General features: G+C 41.7%; 1 protein-coding gene across 1 annotated transcript; it reads left to right on the forward strand.

Moving 5' to 3' along the window:
- The first annotated feature begins 2,290 nt into the window (after positions 1 to 2,290).
- Positions 2,291 to 14,578, forward strand: LOC306940441 (heterogeneous nuclear ribonucleoprotein Q-like). Its single transcript, XM_079525524.1, has 11 exons — positions 2,291 to 2,563; positions 3,291 to 3,474; positions 5,229 to 5,347; positions 6,671 to 6,892; positions 7,066 to 7,242; positions 7,415 to 7,550; positions 7,834 to 8,039; positions 8,568 to 8,717; positions 9,269 to 9,390; positions 10,067 to 12,388; positions 13,016 to 14,578. Exons 1-10 carry the CDS (start codon positions 2,561 to 2,563, stop codon positions 10,722 to 10,724), a joined length of 1,977 nt encoding a protein of 658 aa, XP_079381650.1. The 5' UTR covers positions 2,291 to 2,560; the 3' UTR covers positions 10,725 to 12,388; positions 13,016 to 14,578.
- The last annotated feature ends 2,295 nt before the right edge of the window (positions 14,579 to 16,873 follow it).

Raw genomic sequence — 16,873 nt, forward strand, 5'->3', positions numbered from 1 at the left:
GAGTGTTTGATACAGAGACCAACCACTGGCTGAGCACACCCACACAGCTTCTTCCAGAAGTATGCAGAACCTATCATTTATCTTTTGCCTACAATGGAGAGCTATACATATTTGGTGGCAAAGCAGACGGTGGTGGAGAAGTACACGGCGAGTGGTGCGATTCCATGTGTAAGTTCAGTCCAACGACCTTGTCCTGGAAGACGGTTGAGCCCTCCTGGAAGATGGCTCAACCGGGGAAAGGTCTGTGTTATATAATTAACATGGGCTGTTCCACGGTGGGAGATTGTGCCATCCTCTTTGGAGGAGGTAACACAAAGGATGACCTGTATATCTTAGATCTAAGTCCTAGTCTGAAGACGTTATGCAAGCTAGCAGTTATTATGTACGGTCTGGAGCAGTCGGAACTCCCACATGACATCAGATGGGAACTGGCAGCCATGGCTGCAAACAGGAACAGACACACACCATCCTGAGGCCTCCTCCCCCCAAAAAAGAAAAAAAAGGGGTGGGGGCACGGCGTGGCGCAGTGATAGCTCTGTCGCCTCACAGCTATAAAGGTGCCGGATTTGAGTCTGAATGGTCTCCATACTGCCACCCCCTGGTCAGGTGGGGTGCCTGATGGAGGGCAACCAAACTGGTTTAAATAACGTGTTCCCTCCGCTACGTCCTACTGGGGAAACTCCCCCCTGTCAGCCTCAGGTGATAAGAAGCGGCCTGCTCACTCCTCATGCATTGAAGGAATCATGTGCGCTCAGTTTGTGGCTCTCCAGGTGAAAAAATGCGCTACAAAATCGTGGGATAAATATTTGACGAGGAAAAAAAATCACACCCATGTGAAATGAGGGGCGCTCTTGTCGTCGTACATCATCCAATAAGAAATGAATATATCTTCTTCATAAACCACTAATGTATTTATGTATATTTAATTTAAAAAATATATATAAACTGTATGAAAAAGAATAATAAAATAAAAAAGCCGAATTGTTCGTCTACATATAACATAGATTTTCCTTTCATTGTCAATGGCATTTAATGTTTGTGTTGCCACAAATGTAACGAACCATGTACAACCCAGATTCGGCACAAACAAGGGACTAAATTCTTTTCGCTCCTATGCCACCAAAATGTGGAACGCCCTACCAACTGTCATTAAGACATGCGAATCCCTTGACTCTTTCAAAACCGCTCTCAAAGGGCACCTACGGACGGCTGCAATTCGAAACTGGCCCCTGTAAAATCGGAATCCCTCAAACACGAACGCAAGGACAACACAAGAGACGGTCGCGGCCACACAGCCAACTCAAGGTATGGCCACTGAGCCAACTTGGGGACCCAACACAAGGACAACACAAGAGACGGTCACGGCCACACAGCCAACTCAAGGTACGGCCACGGAGCCGACTTGGGGACCCAACGCAGCTCCTCCAAGGAAAACAAACAAATTAACGGAGCTGAACGTGAATCCCCCCCACCGCCCACCCCTTTTTTTCCCCTCACTGTATATGTTTCTTTTCCCTTTTTACCTCCTTTATGATGAATTCCTGTTCTGTCTATAGAAGTGTCTATTTGTACGTCTCTAAATGTTTTGATGATTTGAACATGGTGGACCCTATTGGAAACAAGTGTAATGCTTAATTGGGTCGTCCACTCACAGTTAACAGCCTTTGTATTGAGTTTGTGCTTGAAATGTACTGTAATTCTGCAAACTGTTAATAAATTCTTCAATCAATCAATCAAAGTTACTTAGGGAGGATGTAGTTAGGCTACTTTCCACCACTTGAAGGGAGGGTCCCGGGGAGTAAATGTACTTAGTTACTTTTCCAGAGGGAGGGAGGAGGTAATCCCTCCCCTTAAGCATAGCCCTTGTGCAGTGTTGCCATATCTTATATCTTAATTATAAGCGACTTTGGACTTGTTTTTCTGTAAAGTTGATTGTAGTTGCGGGTTGCGGTTTTTTGGTCTTGTTTCCTAATGTTTAAACCAGGGTTACATTTTCACAAGCCCATTTTTGGGCTTGTTTCCTAATGTTTAAACCAGGGTTACATTTCCAAGTCAATAAGGAACCCCCAAATGAATACATATTTGTCTGCAGTCTGCAGACCCCCATCTGAAATGCCAGGAACCCGATACAAGATTTAGATTTGTGTTGTTAAAAATGAAAATGTCAAATTAATTTGAAAATATTAGATCTGCTATTAAATAGCCTATGTATTTACATACATGTAAGGGCGAAGTGCTCGCTTCTTTTGGGCTTGTTTTCATAAAGATCTGGTTGTCTTGTTTCTCTCACACAATCTGGCAACACTGCCCTTGAGCCAGAGGCCCCTGTACCGCGGCTGCAGAAACCCCGTGCAGTCAGTGAGACTCTGAGAGAGCTCGCGACGTTACGTCTTCGCCATTTTGCCTCACCAAACGAACGGGAGTAAAGGAAGGCAGCAGCAACACCACCGGCGTTCAGAAGAATCAGAATAACAGCAGCTTTCTTCCCCTTTTCTTTTTTTTAAGCAGCTTGCTTGGACAACGCAAATTGGCATCGTCGTGTGCATTACAGCATCTTCGCATGGTGAGTGTTTCTTCTAAACCTTTGCGGAGGGACTCGGTTAATCAATAAGAAACCGAAACGATACAACGCGGCTAGCTAACGTTAGCATGACCATAAAGGCTTGTTTGCTGCTCGTCCCTCCAGCCGGCATTTTGAAAACCGTCCCGCTTTTTTCCCCTCGTTGTAACGTTAACGTTTTCCGCCTGCGTGTTATTTACATTATACACGTTATGACTCTTATTAGTAGCATAATAAGACTACGCGATGGATGCTTGTTATTATCATTGACCGTCGCTAGCCGACGTTAGCTTCCCCCCTCCGCACGCCGAGGGTTGCCGTGGTGGGGCCTGTTCAGTGCTCATCCACGACACACTAGCTAAGGCAAAGGGTGGTTAGCATGCAGAGGCGTGGTGTCCACGGATCATAAATTATACCTCGATTAATCGATATGATAAGAGGTTTAAGTTGGTAAACTCAAAACAAACTCATGTATCGTCAAATCGTCGGTTTTGCATGTTTCACACAATCAGACTTAGACCTTGGATGACCAGAGTATTTCAGTGTGGGCTACCTCAAAGACTCTTGCAGCGTCCAGATCAGATCAGTGGCGCCAATCTGCACACTTTTGGTGTGCATGCTGCTTATCTGTTGTGGGACCCCCCTCTCGGCTTTGTGATCTGTGTTTTTATTTGATTTGCCTCTAATCTAAAGTTCCCACTCCACGTCTCTCTAATCTCAACACACACAGATGTCTGACGACATGGCTACGGATCATGTTAACGGGAACGGGGGCACAGAGGAACAAGAACCGATGGAGACGTCCGAGGCCGCCGTCAGCGCCGTGGTAGCCCACTCGGAGCACTTCGAGACCTTGTTGGAGGCCGGGCTGCCCCAGAAGGTCGCTGAGAAGCTAGACGAGATCTATGTTGCAGGTAAAGAGCCATCTCTGTTTCTAACGCCATCAGCCCAGTGTAACACAACACGTACAGTAAAACCCTAATGTGAAACTTGGTTCCATTTGTGCTCTCAGAGGTAATGATCACTGAGTTAAAGCTGCAATCCAGAACTTATTTTAACTCTACCACTCTGTAATTGTAGAGCAGACAAAGGGTTCCCAAACTTCACAGGTAGCAACCAACGCCCCCCAGAATGATCATATTTGATCTGGTGGTAATGTGTAATATTTGACCATTTGGTATTTAAAAAAAAACGTCTTAAACGTACTAATTTCATTATTATAACTTAAGACATGTGCAGATACCCTGTATAGTGTGTGTATACACACTTATGCTGTCTGGCGATTTGTTTGCTGTGTGTGTTGGGGGGGGGGGGGGGGGGGGGGGGGAAACCACTGTTGTGCAGAGTATGTGAATGCAATAGGTTAACTAGCATATCTGCATGGAGGAGGGGGGATTTCTGACTTCCATTGATACATTTACACCCTTGTGTCTGGTAGGCCACCTTCTGGTTTACCTGTTGCCCTGCCTATAGTTCTCCTGCCTAGCTTGTTAGTGTGCAATATCTCCATGACTAAAGCAGAGTTGGCATCTGGTGGTAAAAAGTTAACTTGTAGAATACATGGTTTCCAATCCTAGGCAGGGCATGAAAGTTACAGATTGCAAATAGATTGGTGCAATACATTAAAGTCTGTTTGTTTAAAGCTTCTTAAAAGCACTGGGGGTTTTACTGTATTCACAGATGGCATCTGTTCTTTGAAGCTACATGTTGATCATTATCTCTCCCTGGCAGTGATTAAAACCTGCCACAGTTTTAAGGTGGTCTGTCTTTTCTAACGTTAATTATCACTATCTGGTCACTGTTGGAGCAGCATGCCATTGTCATTCATATGAATTAGTTTCACTTTAGTGAAAGGGTGGGTGTTGTCTTTAGTAGGGTTCAAGGGGGTTGGTGCAAGACCAGCTGGCATCAAGACCGGATCAGTAGAATGTCGAGAACAATAGAAGTGATTGTGTGACTGGTGCAGATGGTAGGAACTTGTTAAACGGGACTAGACTACAATGTGTACGGCTAGCTCAAAGTATGTTCAGGTGTTTAGGTTTAATGCATTCTAGGTTTGGGCTAGAGGTGCTCTCAAAATCAAACCCACATCAAACTGATTGAGTCATTTTGAGTGAAAATTGGAGCACCTCACCTCTAGTTTGGGGTCACACATCAGCTTCTGCTGTACAAACTGATTTTATTGGTAGTCAACATTATTGGCTTTTTGTGTTAATACTGCATGTACCCCACTGCTGATTGATTTTCATCAATATTAAAGTTGATCAAGAACGGCTTTATTATAATACATAACTGTCAGACAGCAGAACTGTAATAATGTAATGCAGCAGAGATGTATTCAATGGCAAATTGTGAGTCTGAATAGTATGGATATTACAAACGGTGAAACATTGACCCCCCCCCCCCCCTTTTCTTCGGCTTTATCTTGGGTACTTTTTAAAGCAGCTTGGAGATCAATTAGGATTTCAGAACAATACATTCAATAATCTTGTGACCAAAGAGATAGATTTTGACTAATGTCTTATAATTAAATTAAAGCCAATATTCAAAGCATCATCATTAGGTTATCGGTCTCTCTGCCATGGTCTTGTAATGAAAGCATGTATTTGTCCCCCATTGGTCTGTAGAGTTGTGTATTTATACTTACTGTTTCACATTCTATCCCTAGGACTGGTAGCACATAGTGACCTAGATGAGAGGGCGATTGAAGCTTTGAAAGAATTCAACGAGGAGGGAGCTCTACAAGTCTTGGTCCAATTCAAAGAGAGTGACCTGTCTCACGTGCAAGTAAGTTGGTCATGGAGTTGGAGCTTGTGTTTAGGGGTGTGAAATTGGTAACAATATAAATGGTCTACTGAATGTATCAAATAACATTTTAGTAATGGGTAATGTACAGCACCGTTTAAGGTTGTTTAAAATTAATCCGTTTGGAATGTTTGTTGCGCATAACATGAAACTTGTCTCTCCTGTGTAAACATCTGAAAGGATATGGCCACAGTGTCATTTAAAATTTTGCTTATCAACACTAAACCTGTGCCCGTCAGCCTCCGGCCTACTTGGGAACGATGCAAGTTGGGAACCTAGTATGCAATACCTGTTGTCATAGCACCCGTCTCCATATATGGAGATCTGTCATAGCACCCGTTTTTACCGCCTGTCTGTGTCCATATATGGAGATCGATCTCAATCTTGCCAAAACAATATCCCACAGTATTCAATGCAACTCCATTGTTGTACGAAATGTTAGGAGTGTCTGAGCTGTACTATTGCTTTGGTCAGCATAATTTGTCATTGTGATTAACGTCAACATTATTCCAACATTATCAACTTATTTCCCCAAGTTGAATGCAATGATGAATTATACTGATCAAAGCACACCAGTTTTGCCCTGGGACTTGTTTGAACCATTTTTGTACAAACAATGACTTCCAGATATCAGCTGTATTTGGTTTGGCAAGATGGATCTTGTAAGTAGGAGAAATGGTCTATATACTATACGCAGGCTTTTAACAATAAAAAAGGGGGTTCACATGTGAGCCGGATGTGATGAGCATTACCATTATTTTGTTGTGGTCAAAATTAATTGTATGGTATTTGTAAAATTATTATATATACAATTTGTTTTGTATTTATAAATGGGGTGTTGATTTTTTAATACCTATCTCATGTCTGAAAACCCACCTTTTCAGACTCCATCATGGCCCATAGCACTTACCCTACCCCCTTAGACAGCACTTCTTAGACTTATATAGCATTTGAAACAGACTTATAGCATGTCATGTAGACAGCACAATAAGTGCATTGTATGTAGTCATAGCACTTCATAGTATATATGTACAGCATAGTATAGCACATATGTGTAGTTTATATGTATAGTGTCATTATATAGATATGTTCTAGTTATAGTTTATATGTATAGTGTCATTATATAGATATGTTCTAGTCACGGTCTTAGCTTACGCATGTTTCGCGATAAATGCATTTTGTTACATATGTGATGTATTCCCATGCTTTTTGTTCTTGCCTATTGTAAGTCGCTCTGGATTAAGAGCGTCTGCTAAATGCCTAAATTGTAAATTGTAAATTGATATCCATGCTTTCTCTTAACAGAACAAAAGTGCTTTTCTCTGTGGAGTAATGAAGACTTACAGACAGAGGGAGAAACAAGGGACCAAAGTTTCAGATTCCACCAAGGGACCAGATGAGAGTAAGATCAAAGAGCTCCTAGACAGAACCAACTACACACTAGATGTCACCACGGGACAGAGGAAGTATGGCGGCCCTCCACCAGAGTCTGTGCACTCGGGTGCTCAGCCCACCATCGGAACAGAGGTACCATCTTCACTTAAAACCTTTAGACTTGGTTGACCCCAAGTGCTCTATACTAGACATTGTAATGTTTCCCTCTACACCAAGTCTCTTTGCCGGAAATAGGTGATCTGCAATTAAGAAGGGTAAATGTCATTAGTTCCTCTATTTTTGACTGATTACACATTTCTCCTCAGATTTTTGTTGGCAAGATTCCTCGTGATCTGTTTGAAGATGAGCTGGTGCCCCTGTTTGAGAAGGCCGGTCCCATCTGGGACCTGAGGCTAATGATGGACCCTCTCAGTGGTTTGAACAGGGGCTACGCCTTTGTCACTTTTTGCGCAAAAGAATCTGCCCAGGAGGCTGTCAAATTGGTGAGTGTTTGTTTTACCCCAAAATAGTGAAAGCGGCACACTATCTACAAGCTTGCTGTGTTATGAAACATGAGCTTGTAGATCTTCTATTTTTGACCCCCCCCCCCCTCCCGACAAAATAAAATGGGAACAGCAGGTTAAAATTGGTTACCTGTTTTTGTTCATTCCACAGTGTAATAACCACGAAATTCGACCCGGCAAGCACATTGGAGTGTGCATATCTGTAGCCAATAACCGGCTTTTTGTGGGTTCCATCCCCAAAAGTAAAACAAAGGAACAGATTGTTGAAGAGTTTAGTAAAGTCACAGGTGAGTCACCTTTCCACTAGTAAAATGGAAGTGTAATGAAACTATAATCTTGCATTTTACCGTGACTTGCATACATTTTCCTGAGTGGCCTGGGTATATTTTTACGTACTTCTGTATACCATTTTATAATGGTTTAAGGCTCCTTCAGAACGGCCAACTTCTGCAATGCCTTGTAGGCTTGGAGGTCTGCTATTCTTGGACACAGTCACAGGACGCTATCTATCTATCCCAACTTTGTATCATGTACAAATCCTTTCCCCTCCCCACTCTTTCTTAAACACAGAGGGTCTCACTGATGTCATACTTTACCACCAACCGGATGACAAGAAGAAGAACAGGGGCTTCTGTTTCCTAGAGTATGAAGACCACAAAACTGCAGCACAAGCTCGCCGCCGGCTGATGAGCGGCAAGGTTAAAGTTTGGGGTAACGTGGTGACTGTGGAATGGGCTGACCCCATCGAAGACCCTGACCCTGACGTGATGTCAAAGGTAGGTCAGGCGGAAAGTCATTGGTTTTAGAACCACTGGTTTAAAGTGTCTTCTAAATCCTTTTTTTCCTATGTCAGTGGTTCTCAAACTATTTCATGTCAAGGACACCCAGAATGATCTGTATTTGGCCCCCATCTGAAAATATGTAGTTCCAGGGAACAGTTAAAAACATTCGCTCTGAAAGAATATTTTATTCAAAGATTTGGGCCACATTTCTCTTTTAAAAATAACAGATCTACAAGCTCGTAGTGTGGCACCGAGTGCCGCACTATGAGCTTGTAGATCTGTTATTTTTCAATAGCCAAAGAATAACATAATCCATAAACACCAAAAGGGGTTCCCATCTTGAATGGGTTAATGTTTAAGTTGAGTTAATGAGCTGACCATTTTGTTGACTGGGTGTGAAAATGCCACCAGGTAAAACTTTGTGGCTGATTAAATCGCTGACTTGATTAAATCCAAGGATGCCTTATAATATGCAGCAGGAAGTACTGTGTTTAATTATTCATTTTACTGTACAATCCACAGGTCAGGGTTTTATTTGTGCGAAATCTTGCAAATGGAGTCACAGAAGAAATCCTGGAAAAGTCCTTTGGCGAGTTCGGCAAACTGGAGCGGGTGAAAAAGCTGAAAGATTACGCCTTCATCCACTATGAAGATAGAGATGGTGCAGTCAAGGTACGGTTATGTAGCAGTTCAGCAACTTATTGAAAAATTAACACACTTTTGGGGAATGAAAGCGGTCATTGAATAATAAAATGGCAAATTAAAACTTGTGTGGTTAGGTATCTATTTGTTGTCCTGCACAAAGCAGGAGTAGAACTATTAATGAGGCTCTTAATCTGTGTACGTTAGAGCTGTGACCACTAAGAACTTTATTTGATCTTAATTGGATTCAGCAGTTAAATATTACAAATTGATTTATATTTAAAGTATAGTTAATAACTTGATCTACATCAGCACTGACACACAGCAGTCAAGTGTCTTGAAAAGGTTTAAAATCAATAAATCTGTTAACTCATATGCTAGTTGTCTGGCATAATTTCGGGAAAGACTGCTTGACTCAAAGAATTGACTGGTCCTGACAAATTAAAAAGCTTTGACTTTAAGGGCCCAGACCTGCTATTCAGGTCTTCACTTTGCTTGAAAAACAGCCATGCAGCTTAACTTTGCACCTCTGGGATGCTTATAAAAATATTTACTTAATGTTCAATATTTCTTCTTCATAGGGGTTGGACGGGATGAATGGGAAGGAATTGGAGGGAGAGTGCGTTGAGATTGTATTTGCCAAGCCGCCTGATCAAAAAAGGAAAGAACGCAAGGCCCAGAGACAAGCAGCCAAAACCCAAATGTAAGAAAGATCCATGCACGTTTTCATATTTTTTTCCCCTTTTGTTTATTTTCTGTTAAATTCTATTTATGAATTTGCTTGTCAGTCTTAAAGGACCACTCTTCCTATATAATATAATAATAGGTCCTCACTAATAGTCATGCAAAAATGGCGCAATTTTTTTCTACTCGGTCTGTCTCATAGGATGGCTGTGGGCAGTTCAGAAACCGTCCTCCAGTGACATCGATGGGGAATACAAGCTAATAGAAACTGCAGGCTTTCTAGTCCTAGCAATGTGAAAATGGAAGCAATCATTCTCACGATAATGAAAATCTAAACATTTTTGTAAAATCTTGTTTATAAAAATATCTGCCTAATGATGATGTCACTGGAGGACGGTTTCTAAACTGCCCACAGCCCTCCTATGAGACAGACAGAGTACCAAAAAATCGTGCCATTTTATCATGATTATTAGTGAGGACCTATTATATGAAGATGGGTTGAAAAGTGGTGAAGTGGACCTTTAAAAACCTTGAGCCCTTTATACGAATGACTAATACCGAAAATAGCCGATCTACACATGTGCAAGTTGCAACGTGTCATGGTGTGTTTTGAGCTTGTCAGTTTTGCCAACGATGCCAGGTTGAAAGTGGTTAAGACTGCATTGTAACTACTGTGTTTTTCCCCCCCACTACAGGTATGATGACTATTACTACTACGGGCCACCTCCACCCATGCCACCTCCTCCCAGAGGCCGGGGCCGAGGCGCCGCCGGTGGCCGGGGAGGCAGCTACGGCGCCTACGCGCCCGATTATGGCTATGGCGGCTACGACGACTACTATGACTACTATGGCTATGACTACCACAACTACCGCGGTGGCTACGAAGACCCCTACTATGGCTACGATGACTTCCAGGTCCCCAGCCGGGGCCGTGGGGGAGGAGGCAGAGGGGGCCCGCGTGGAGGGTCCTCGCCTGGCGGGAGGGGAGCACGCGGAGCGAGCGGCCCTCCTCGCGGTCGCGGTGGCTACTCCCCACGAGGAGGCGGTCCCGGCGGCCCCAGCCGAGGAGTGAGGGGAGGAGGCAGAGGAGGCGTGCCGATGAGAGGAGGAGGAGGAGCCCGCGGCGGGGTACGTGGTGCTCGGGGTGGTGGCCGCGGTGGAAATGTAGGAGGGAAGCGCAAAGCTGATGGTTACAGCCAGCCCGATTCCAAACGCCGGCAGACCAATAGTCAGAACTGGGGCTCGCAACCCATTGCTCAGCAGCCGCTGGGTGGCGATCATTCTGGTAACTATGGTTACAAATCTGACAACCAGGAATTCTATCAGGATTCTTTTGGGCAACAGTGGAAGTAGAGTGGTGCAAAATAGGGCTTTTTGATAAACTACAACAAAACCATTTTTTCTAGAGACTTTGATCTGATCAGGCCCTAAAAATTCCATACGGTTGCCTGTTTCTGTTTTTTTTTTGTTTTTGTATTGTTTGTTCTCCCCAAAAATTGGTGACATCTGGCAAGGTATCTTTTTGTACATATTTTAATCCGCTTGGACTCGAAACAAGTAGCTCACACTCCCTCCCTGCTTCTGGCGAACTGGTTTTATTTTATTTTATTTTTTGTTTGTTTTTTAAGCTGGTCGATAAGTTTTCCATAACAAAGTTTGAAGAAAAAAAAGAATTAGATTGCAGTCATGTGCTGGAGCTGTCTATTTGGCTTATAGCTTTATGTATGTTTTATAGTAATTATGGTTATCATGTTTTAAGTAGCCTACAGCAGCAAAGCTTAATGTCTCCTAAACATGTATTTAAAACGATCTACAATGAATCTACAATTTGTATTGTCAAAGTAAATGCGTGTCTTGTTATTGAAGAAAAAAAAAAAGGACCTCAGCAGTCCTATTTTTTGGCTTGACCTTTTGGCTTGTATCCTTTTGCTGTTTGTCTGCTCTAATAAACATTACACGCACACGTGTACAAAAAACCTCAAATTGTGTTGCAAATTCATGTTTCGGCAAATTCTTCTCTTCAAATTTCGTCTTCAAATTTTCTAAAGGCTCCTTGTGGAAGGAAAATGGACCAAAGGTTTGCCGGCATAATGTTGGCCACATGTTACAAATGTCACCTTGCATGCCATCAAATTTCCAGTTCACCTAATATAGTTGGCATTTCAAGAGTGCTTTTATGTATGTGTAGTTACATATTCCATCCTTTGAGTTTCGCTCATCCAAAACAAATCCCCATACTTGGTGAGATTAGTTTTCACAAATTGGTATTCCAAATTAAATTGTTACGTTAGGAAAGAGAAATTAGGAGAGCCTCCATACATGTCTTTTTTTTATTGACATTACCTACTGAAAAGCACAATTTGATCCAGATTTAAATGAGTTTGTTTTGACCCAGAAGGATCTATCTAACTGTTGAAGGCCTGGATACTAATCTTTGCATGTTTTATCCTAAGTTTTAATTCCTGTGTAATGGTGGGAAAGTAATTGAAGTGCATGTCTTTGCTTGTTGTGCTTGTGTAAACACTTTTTTTGTTGTTGCTTTGGTAGCAGAAATGGCTGCTTTAACATCTCACTCCCCCACCCTTACCCCATGTTTAATCACTGCTCTATTATCGTCTTAAGAAAAAAGCAGCAAGGTCTTTCTTGGCCTTGTCTTTAAACTAAGGCATTGTGATGTGCATGGCGTGTGGAGTTGTAGGTCGTGGAAGTACCCGAGAATGCTTCAGTATCTTTGGCTTCTGATGTAACGCATTTTTAAAAAAAAAACCTTTTTATTCAACACAGGCTTTTCTCTACAGTTAATGCATCATGTTGTCTGTGGTTCTGTGCGCGTGAGAGACCAGTAGAAGTGTTTAGATGTCATTTGTCCCTTCCTGTTCTATTCTCTAACTGGCTCCTTTTGTTACCTGACTAGCAGGGAAAAGGGGGAGAGGCCGGTGCTGAAGTGTCACTATGAAGAGACTGACCAGTATATGGGGCTTACACACTGCAAAGCTGCCAATGGATTGGATGGAATGGTAAGGTCCACCTGACTGACAGCCTTGACTGAATGGTCCAATGGTATTTACAAATGACTGACAATACAGGTCATTTAAGGAGCCCAAACATAACATTAACACATTCACATGAAGATAACAAAATAGAAGAGCAAGAATAAAGTTTGAAGCTGCTTCCTTACATAGTAAAGACACTGCCCCAATCTCCCTCTGTGTCCCCTTGTCTGATACAAGACGTAAATATACGAAATTACAGCAAGCTTGACTGGACATTTTGCACTTTTGGTCTGTTTGCAGTGGCTCAGAGGAGCTTGATAAATTAATTGGTGGAGGATGTTTAATTGCATCTTTTAATGGTGGTCTGTAACTGCATCTTAATGGAATAAATGTTTGAATTTGTTTTATAGGATTGCTGGCCTTAAGAAAACAATCTGCAAATTTAGAGCAATGCTTAGGGGGTCCGGTCAGGACTCAAAAGTGGTCGAGATGTTTTGGCCGATTTGCAGACAAACTCAAATAGAAATACATGCATTTGTATTATAAAATATATTTGCTCCTGATCTCGCTGTGGTTGTGAGACACCAGTTGAGAACTAACTGGTTATGGTATTACTTGTGGTTACCCTTTTTTTTTTTTTTTTCATTCCAGGAGAATGAATTGTTCTTTCAAGTACTTTGTCAAATTGATAAAGTGTTTGGTCTACTACCTCAGTCTAAGACGAATTGCCTGGCTGTGTCTGAACTCCTCTCTTCAGAGAGATGCACATGCAACACCATCTGAACTCTTCTTCAGAGATATGCACATGCAACACACCATCTGAACTCCTCGTCAGAGAGATGCACATGCAACACCAGAGCACTTGACTGATATTAGATGTGTGTACGCTGCTTGGCTCTTGGCTTTACAAGTGCCGGCAGCCATATACATCGTGTAGCTTCATCTCATGAAATGAGCTTGAATAAGAAGTATTCGCTGTCTGAACCATGTTGAGCATATAGTTTTGCTGGGTTGTATAATAGTTTTAGAGGGGAAGTGTGACTTTTTTTTTTAACAATGCATTGACATAAAAATATTCATGTCAGTAGAGGCATCGGTCTTCCTTGCTCTTTCCATTATGGGGAAAAACAAGTCTTAATTCGTTTTTTTTTTTTGTACCCATCATTGTAATGATGTGTGTGTGCTAAATTGTATTTGAACAGTCTGCTTACTTTGTGTCCCTTTATTGTGAATAACATGATGGATGAAATGCAATGCCAACTGTGGATTCCTACACAGGTTTGTGGAAGTTGTGAATTTTCATTTGTAAGGGTTGGAAATTATGGAAAAGAAGTTGAGCCCAAATTTGGTAAACATTGTATGTAGGCATTGACCTACTTTACATTTAATATATTGTACTGAGTAGTAGTAAGTAATTTTCAGTTCTATGAAGTAATATATAATAACGGCTTACAGAGATGTTCATCCTATGTTGCATTGTGTACCAGCCAAAATTCTTTACAAATACTGAAAATAATCAAGATCTGGGGGAGGGTTAGGGTTAGATGCCTTGAAGGCAACAGACTGAAAACGTGCATATTAAATTATTATATACAATTTTTAGGAAAATTGTTTTAATCCCTGATCACATTTGGCATACCTTCAAAACAAAACAGTAATTCATTTGAAGAAAAATTGTGGTGCGACAGTCAGGAAAAGTAGGATTGCTTTTCAATCTTGTAGGCTCCCTGCATACTTGTCAACATTTTGACAGGTCTGCCTACCTGCATTATGTCCAGCATTTCCGTAGCATTTGAGCATTTCTGGTTTCAACCAACTTTAATTGAAATCTGTGTTGTCAGTCACTCCATGAGTTACAGACCTATAAGGGCCCATTTGGTTCCTAACTATGTAGCTGGGGAACTCTGGAATCCCCTCCAGGATGCCATGGGGGACCACCCAGACCCCACATTGAGAACCAGTGATCCAGTTCGCATTTTGTCACATTTTGTTCTTTCTCCATGGATTGTTAAAAGGAGAAGGACCTGAACGAGTTTGTAGGTTTTGTACTTTTCACTCTGCGTTATCACATTTCATTTGAAAAGATGTTATCAGTCAAAACATTATTTGTTTTTTGTTAATTGCTAACCAGTGTGTTTGCATTCTTGCAAATTGTTTTATACTGTACAGTGAGGCGAGTGTAAATTATTTTTCTAATAAAGTTATTGACTTTGATCAGTGTTGTGTGGTTCATTACAAAGGCAACAAAGTTATATATCCATTATAAATGTAGGTGCAGGTGTTAACAGCTGGAGGTAACAAGATTAATCATTTTTACCCCTCTCAAATAAATTAAATAAAAACATTCACACATTCAAAAGTATTTCATAATATAAGAATCAAATAAATTGCATTAGGAAAAAGAAACGAGGGAAATGGCAGATATACAAGATCATGACACGTCTCATTGCGACGTGTGCACTTAATACTTTTATTTGGGGTCTTGAGCTAAACTAGCTGAACTACTGTTTGACTTAATGAGCCAGCTTGGACAGCTCTGAACTGGCAGACACCTTATGGTAAAATTCACCCACGATCCACCACAAATAACGTTATTTAGGCCCTAGCTATCAAGTGACCACTGAGGAGGATCCATTTGCCTATAGCCATTATTACATGGTGACAATAACATTTCCCCCTTTATTATGATCCTTATTTTTGTTTTTACATAAAGCTATTGACTTTGGTAAGTGTGCAGTTCTAGCAGACATGATACATATTGGTTAATGGTTGTGTATATACAACTGCATATGGAAGTGGTTCTCAAAGTGGGTTCCTTGATGGGGTTCCATCATGGGTTTTCTTTTAACCAGTCTTAACTGTATAATATACATATAGGCTATTTGAAAATAGCAGCTATCTACAAGCTCACAACGTACAAGATCTGCTATTTTAGAGGAATACAATGTCATATTTTTGGAAACTTTAATGTGCATATACACATGGCACACACAGCATGGTGTTATATGGTCTTCTGGTGAATTGAAAATGGAGGACCCTTATTTTAAGAAGTCTTGGTGCTTTTTCTGGTTTAATCCTCGTAACAGATTTTGTATTGACTTGTACTTTCGTTGAACTGATGTCTGTATACCCATTCTACAAACTGTTCATAAAATAAACTCTTACATCAAATCAGTCTAAACGCAAAAACCACAACGATCGAGCCTGCCAATGGTTCACTGGTTTGTGTGGTGGACACGCTCTGAGCTGAGGCTGAACGGGCTGAACCCTTAAGAGGTACAAATTGAACTCTATTTGTACAATGGTCAATGTCACGAGTTGACAAATTTAACAGTGTAGATTGGGGGTCGCCGACATTCCCAGAGATGGGCTAAAATCGCACCAAATGGTTTTCCGACCGTGTCCTAGTAATACATGCATATACAAATGGGGGGTATTTCCCGAGTAATCTGGTCCTTCACCGTCCTTGGTAGACTTGCAGCCAGCAGTCACCACCCCCCACCACCACCACCACACACACACACACACACATCTGGTCAGCGTTGCCATGTCCTTTTTATTCTAAAATACTTTGTGCTCGTTGCGGGTTGCGGTTTCTAAAGTGTAGATTAAGTTGGAGACAAGTTGCTTATTTGGGCTTCCTTCCTATTGGGACGCTCGCTTCAAACTAGTGTTTTTCCCAAATATGTTCACGTCAAGGACCCCCAAAATAATATGTATCTCCCCCCCATTTTTATAAAAAGCCATTGGATTTATAAAATAGCCATCATTGGATAATATGGCCTATTAGAGAATGTAGGAGATTTTTTATTTTATTTTATCAATGCTTGCCTGTTATTATCTGTCAATATTGTGGACACATTTTATAACCAAATTCTTTAGTTTTAGGACTGCAAGTCTAATCAAATGCTGCATATAGCACATCAGTGAGCTGGATGCAATCCTACCTGGAGGGGAGAGAACAGATGGTGGAAGTGAACGGAACACTGTCCCCCCCCCTCCCAGTGAGCTGTGGCGTTCCACAAGGAAGCATACTAGGGCCTCTACTGTTCCTAATATATGTAAACGACATGACTTCAGCCTGTGACTGCAACTTGTTCCTGTTCGCAGATGACTCAGCACTGCTGGTCTCGGACAAGGACAAACTGCAGGTTGAAAACGCCCTCAGCTCTGAACTCGGTAGAATCTGCACCTGGCTCGCTGATAACAAACTATCTTTACACCTGGGAAAAACTGAATCCATTCTCTTTGGCTCTATTAGTAATCTCAGCAAGGCAAATGGCTTCTTGGTTAAAGTGGGTGACAATGTTATCACACGTAAAGATGAAATTACCTACCTAGGTTCCATCCTGGAGGCTAATCTTTCCGGTGATAAAATGGCCACCAACGTAATCAAAAAAGTCAACCATAGAACAAGATTCCTCTACAGGATCTCCTCACTGGTCAACAAAAACACCTTGAAGACCTTAACAGGAGCCCTTGTACAGGGTTTCTTTGACTATGCATGCA

The sequence above is a fragment of the Electrona antarctica genome (genome assembly GCF_951216825.1).
Source record: "Electrona antarctica genome assembly, chromosome: 17".
NCBI lineage: Eukaryota > Metazoa > Chordata > Actinopteri > Myctophiformes > Myctophidae > Electrona > Electrona antarctica.

Coding starts and splice junctions, on each gene's coding strand:
- LOC306940441 (XM_079525524.1), top strand. Junction 7,551..7,833: donor AGAGTTTAGTAAAGTCACAG/GTGAGTCACCTT, acceptor TCTTAAACACAG/AGGGTCTCACTGATGTCATA. Junction 8,040..8,567: donor ACCCTGACGTGATGTCAAAG/GTAGGTCAGGCG, acceptor TACAATCCACAG/GTCAGGGTTTTATTTGTGCG.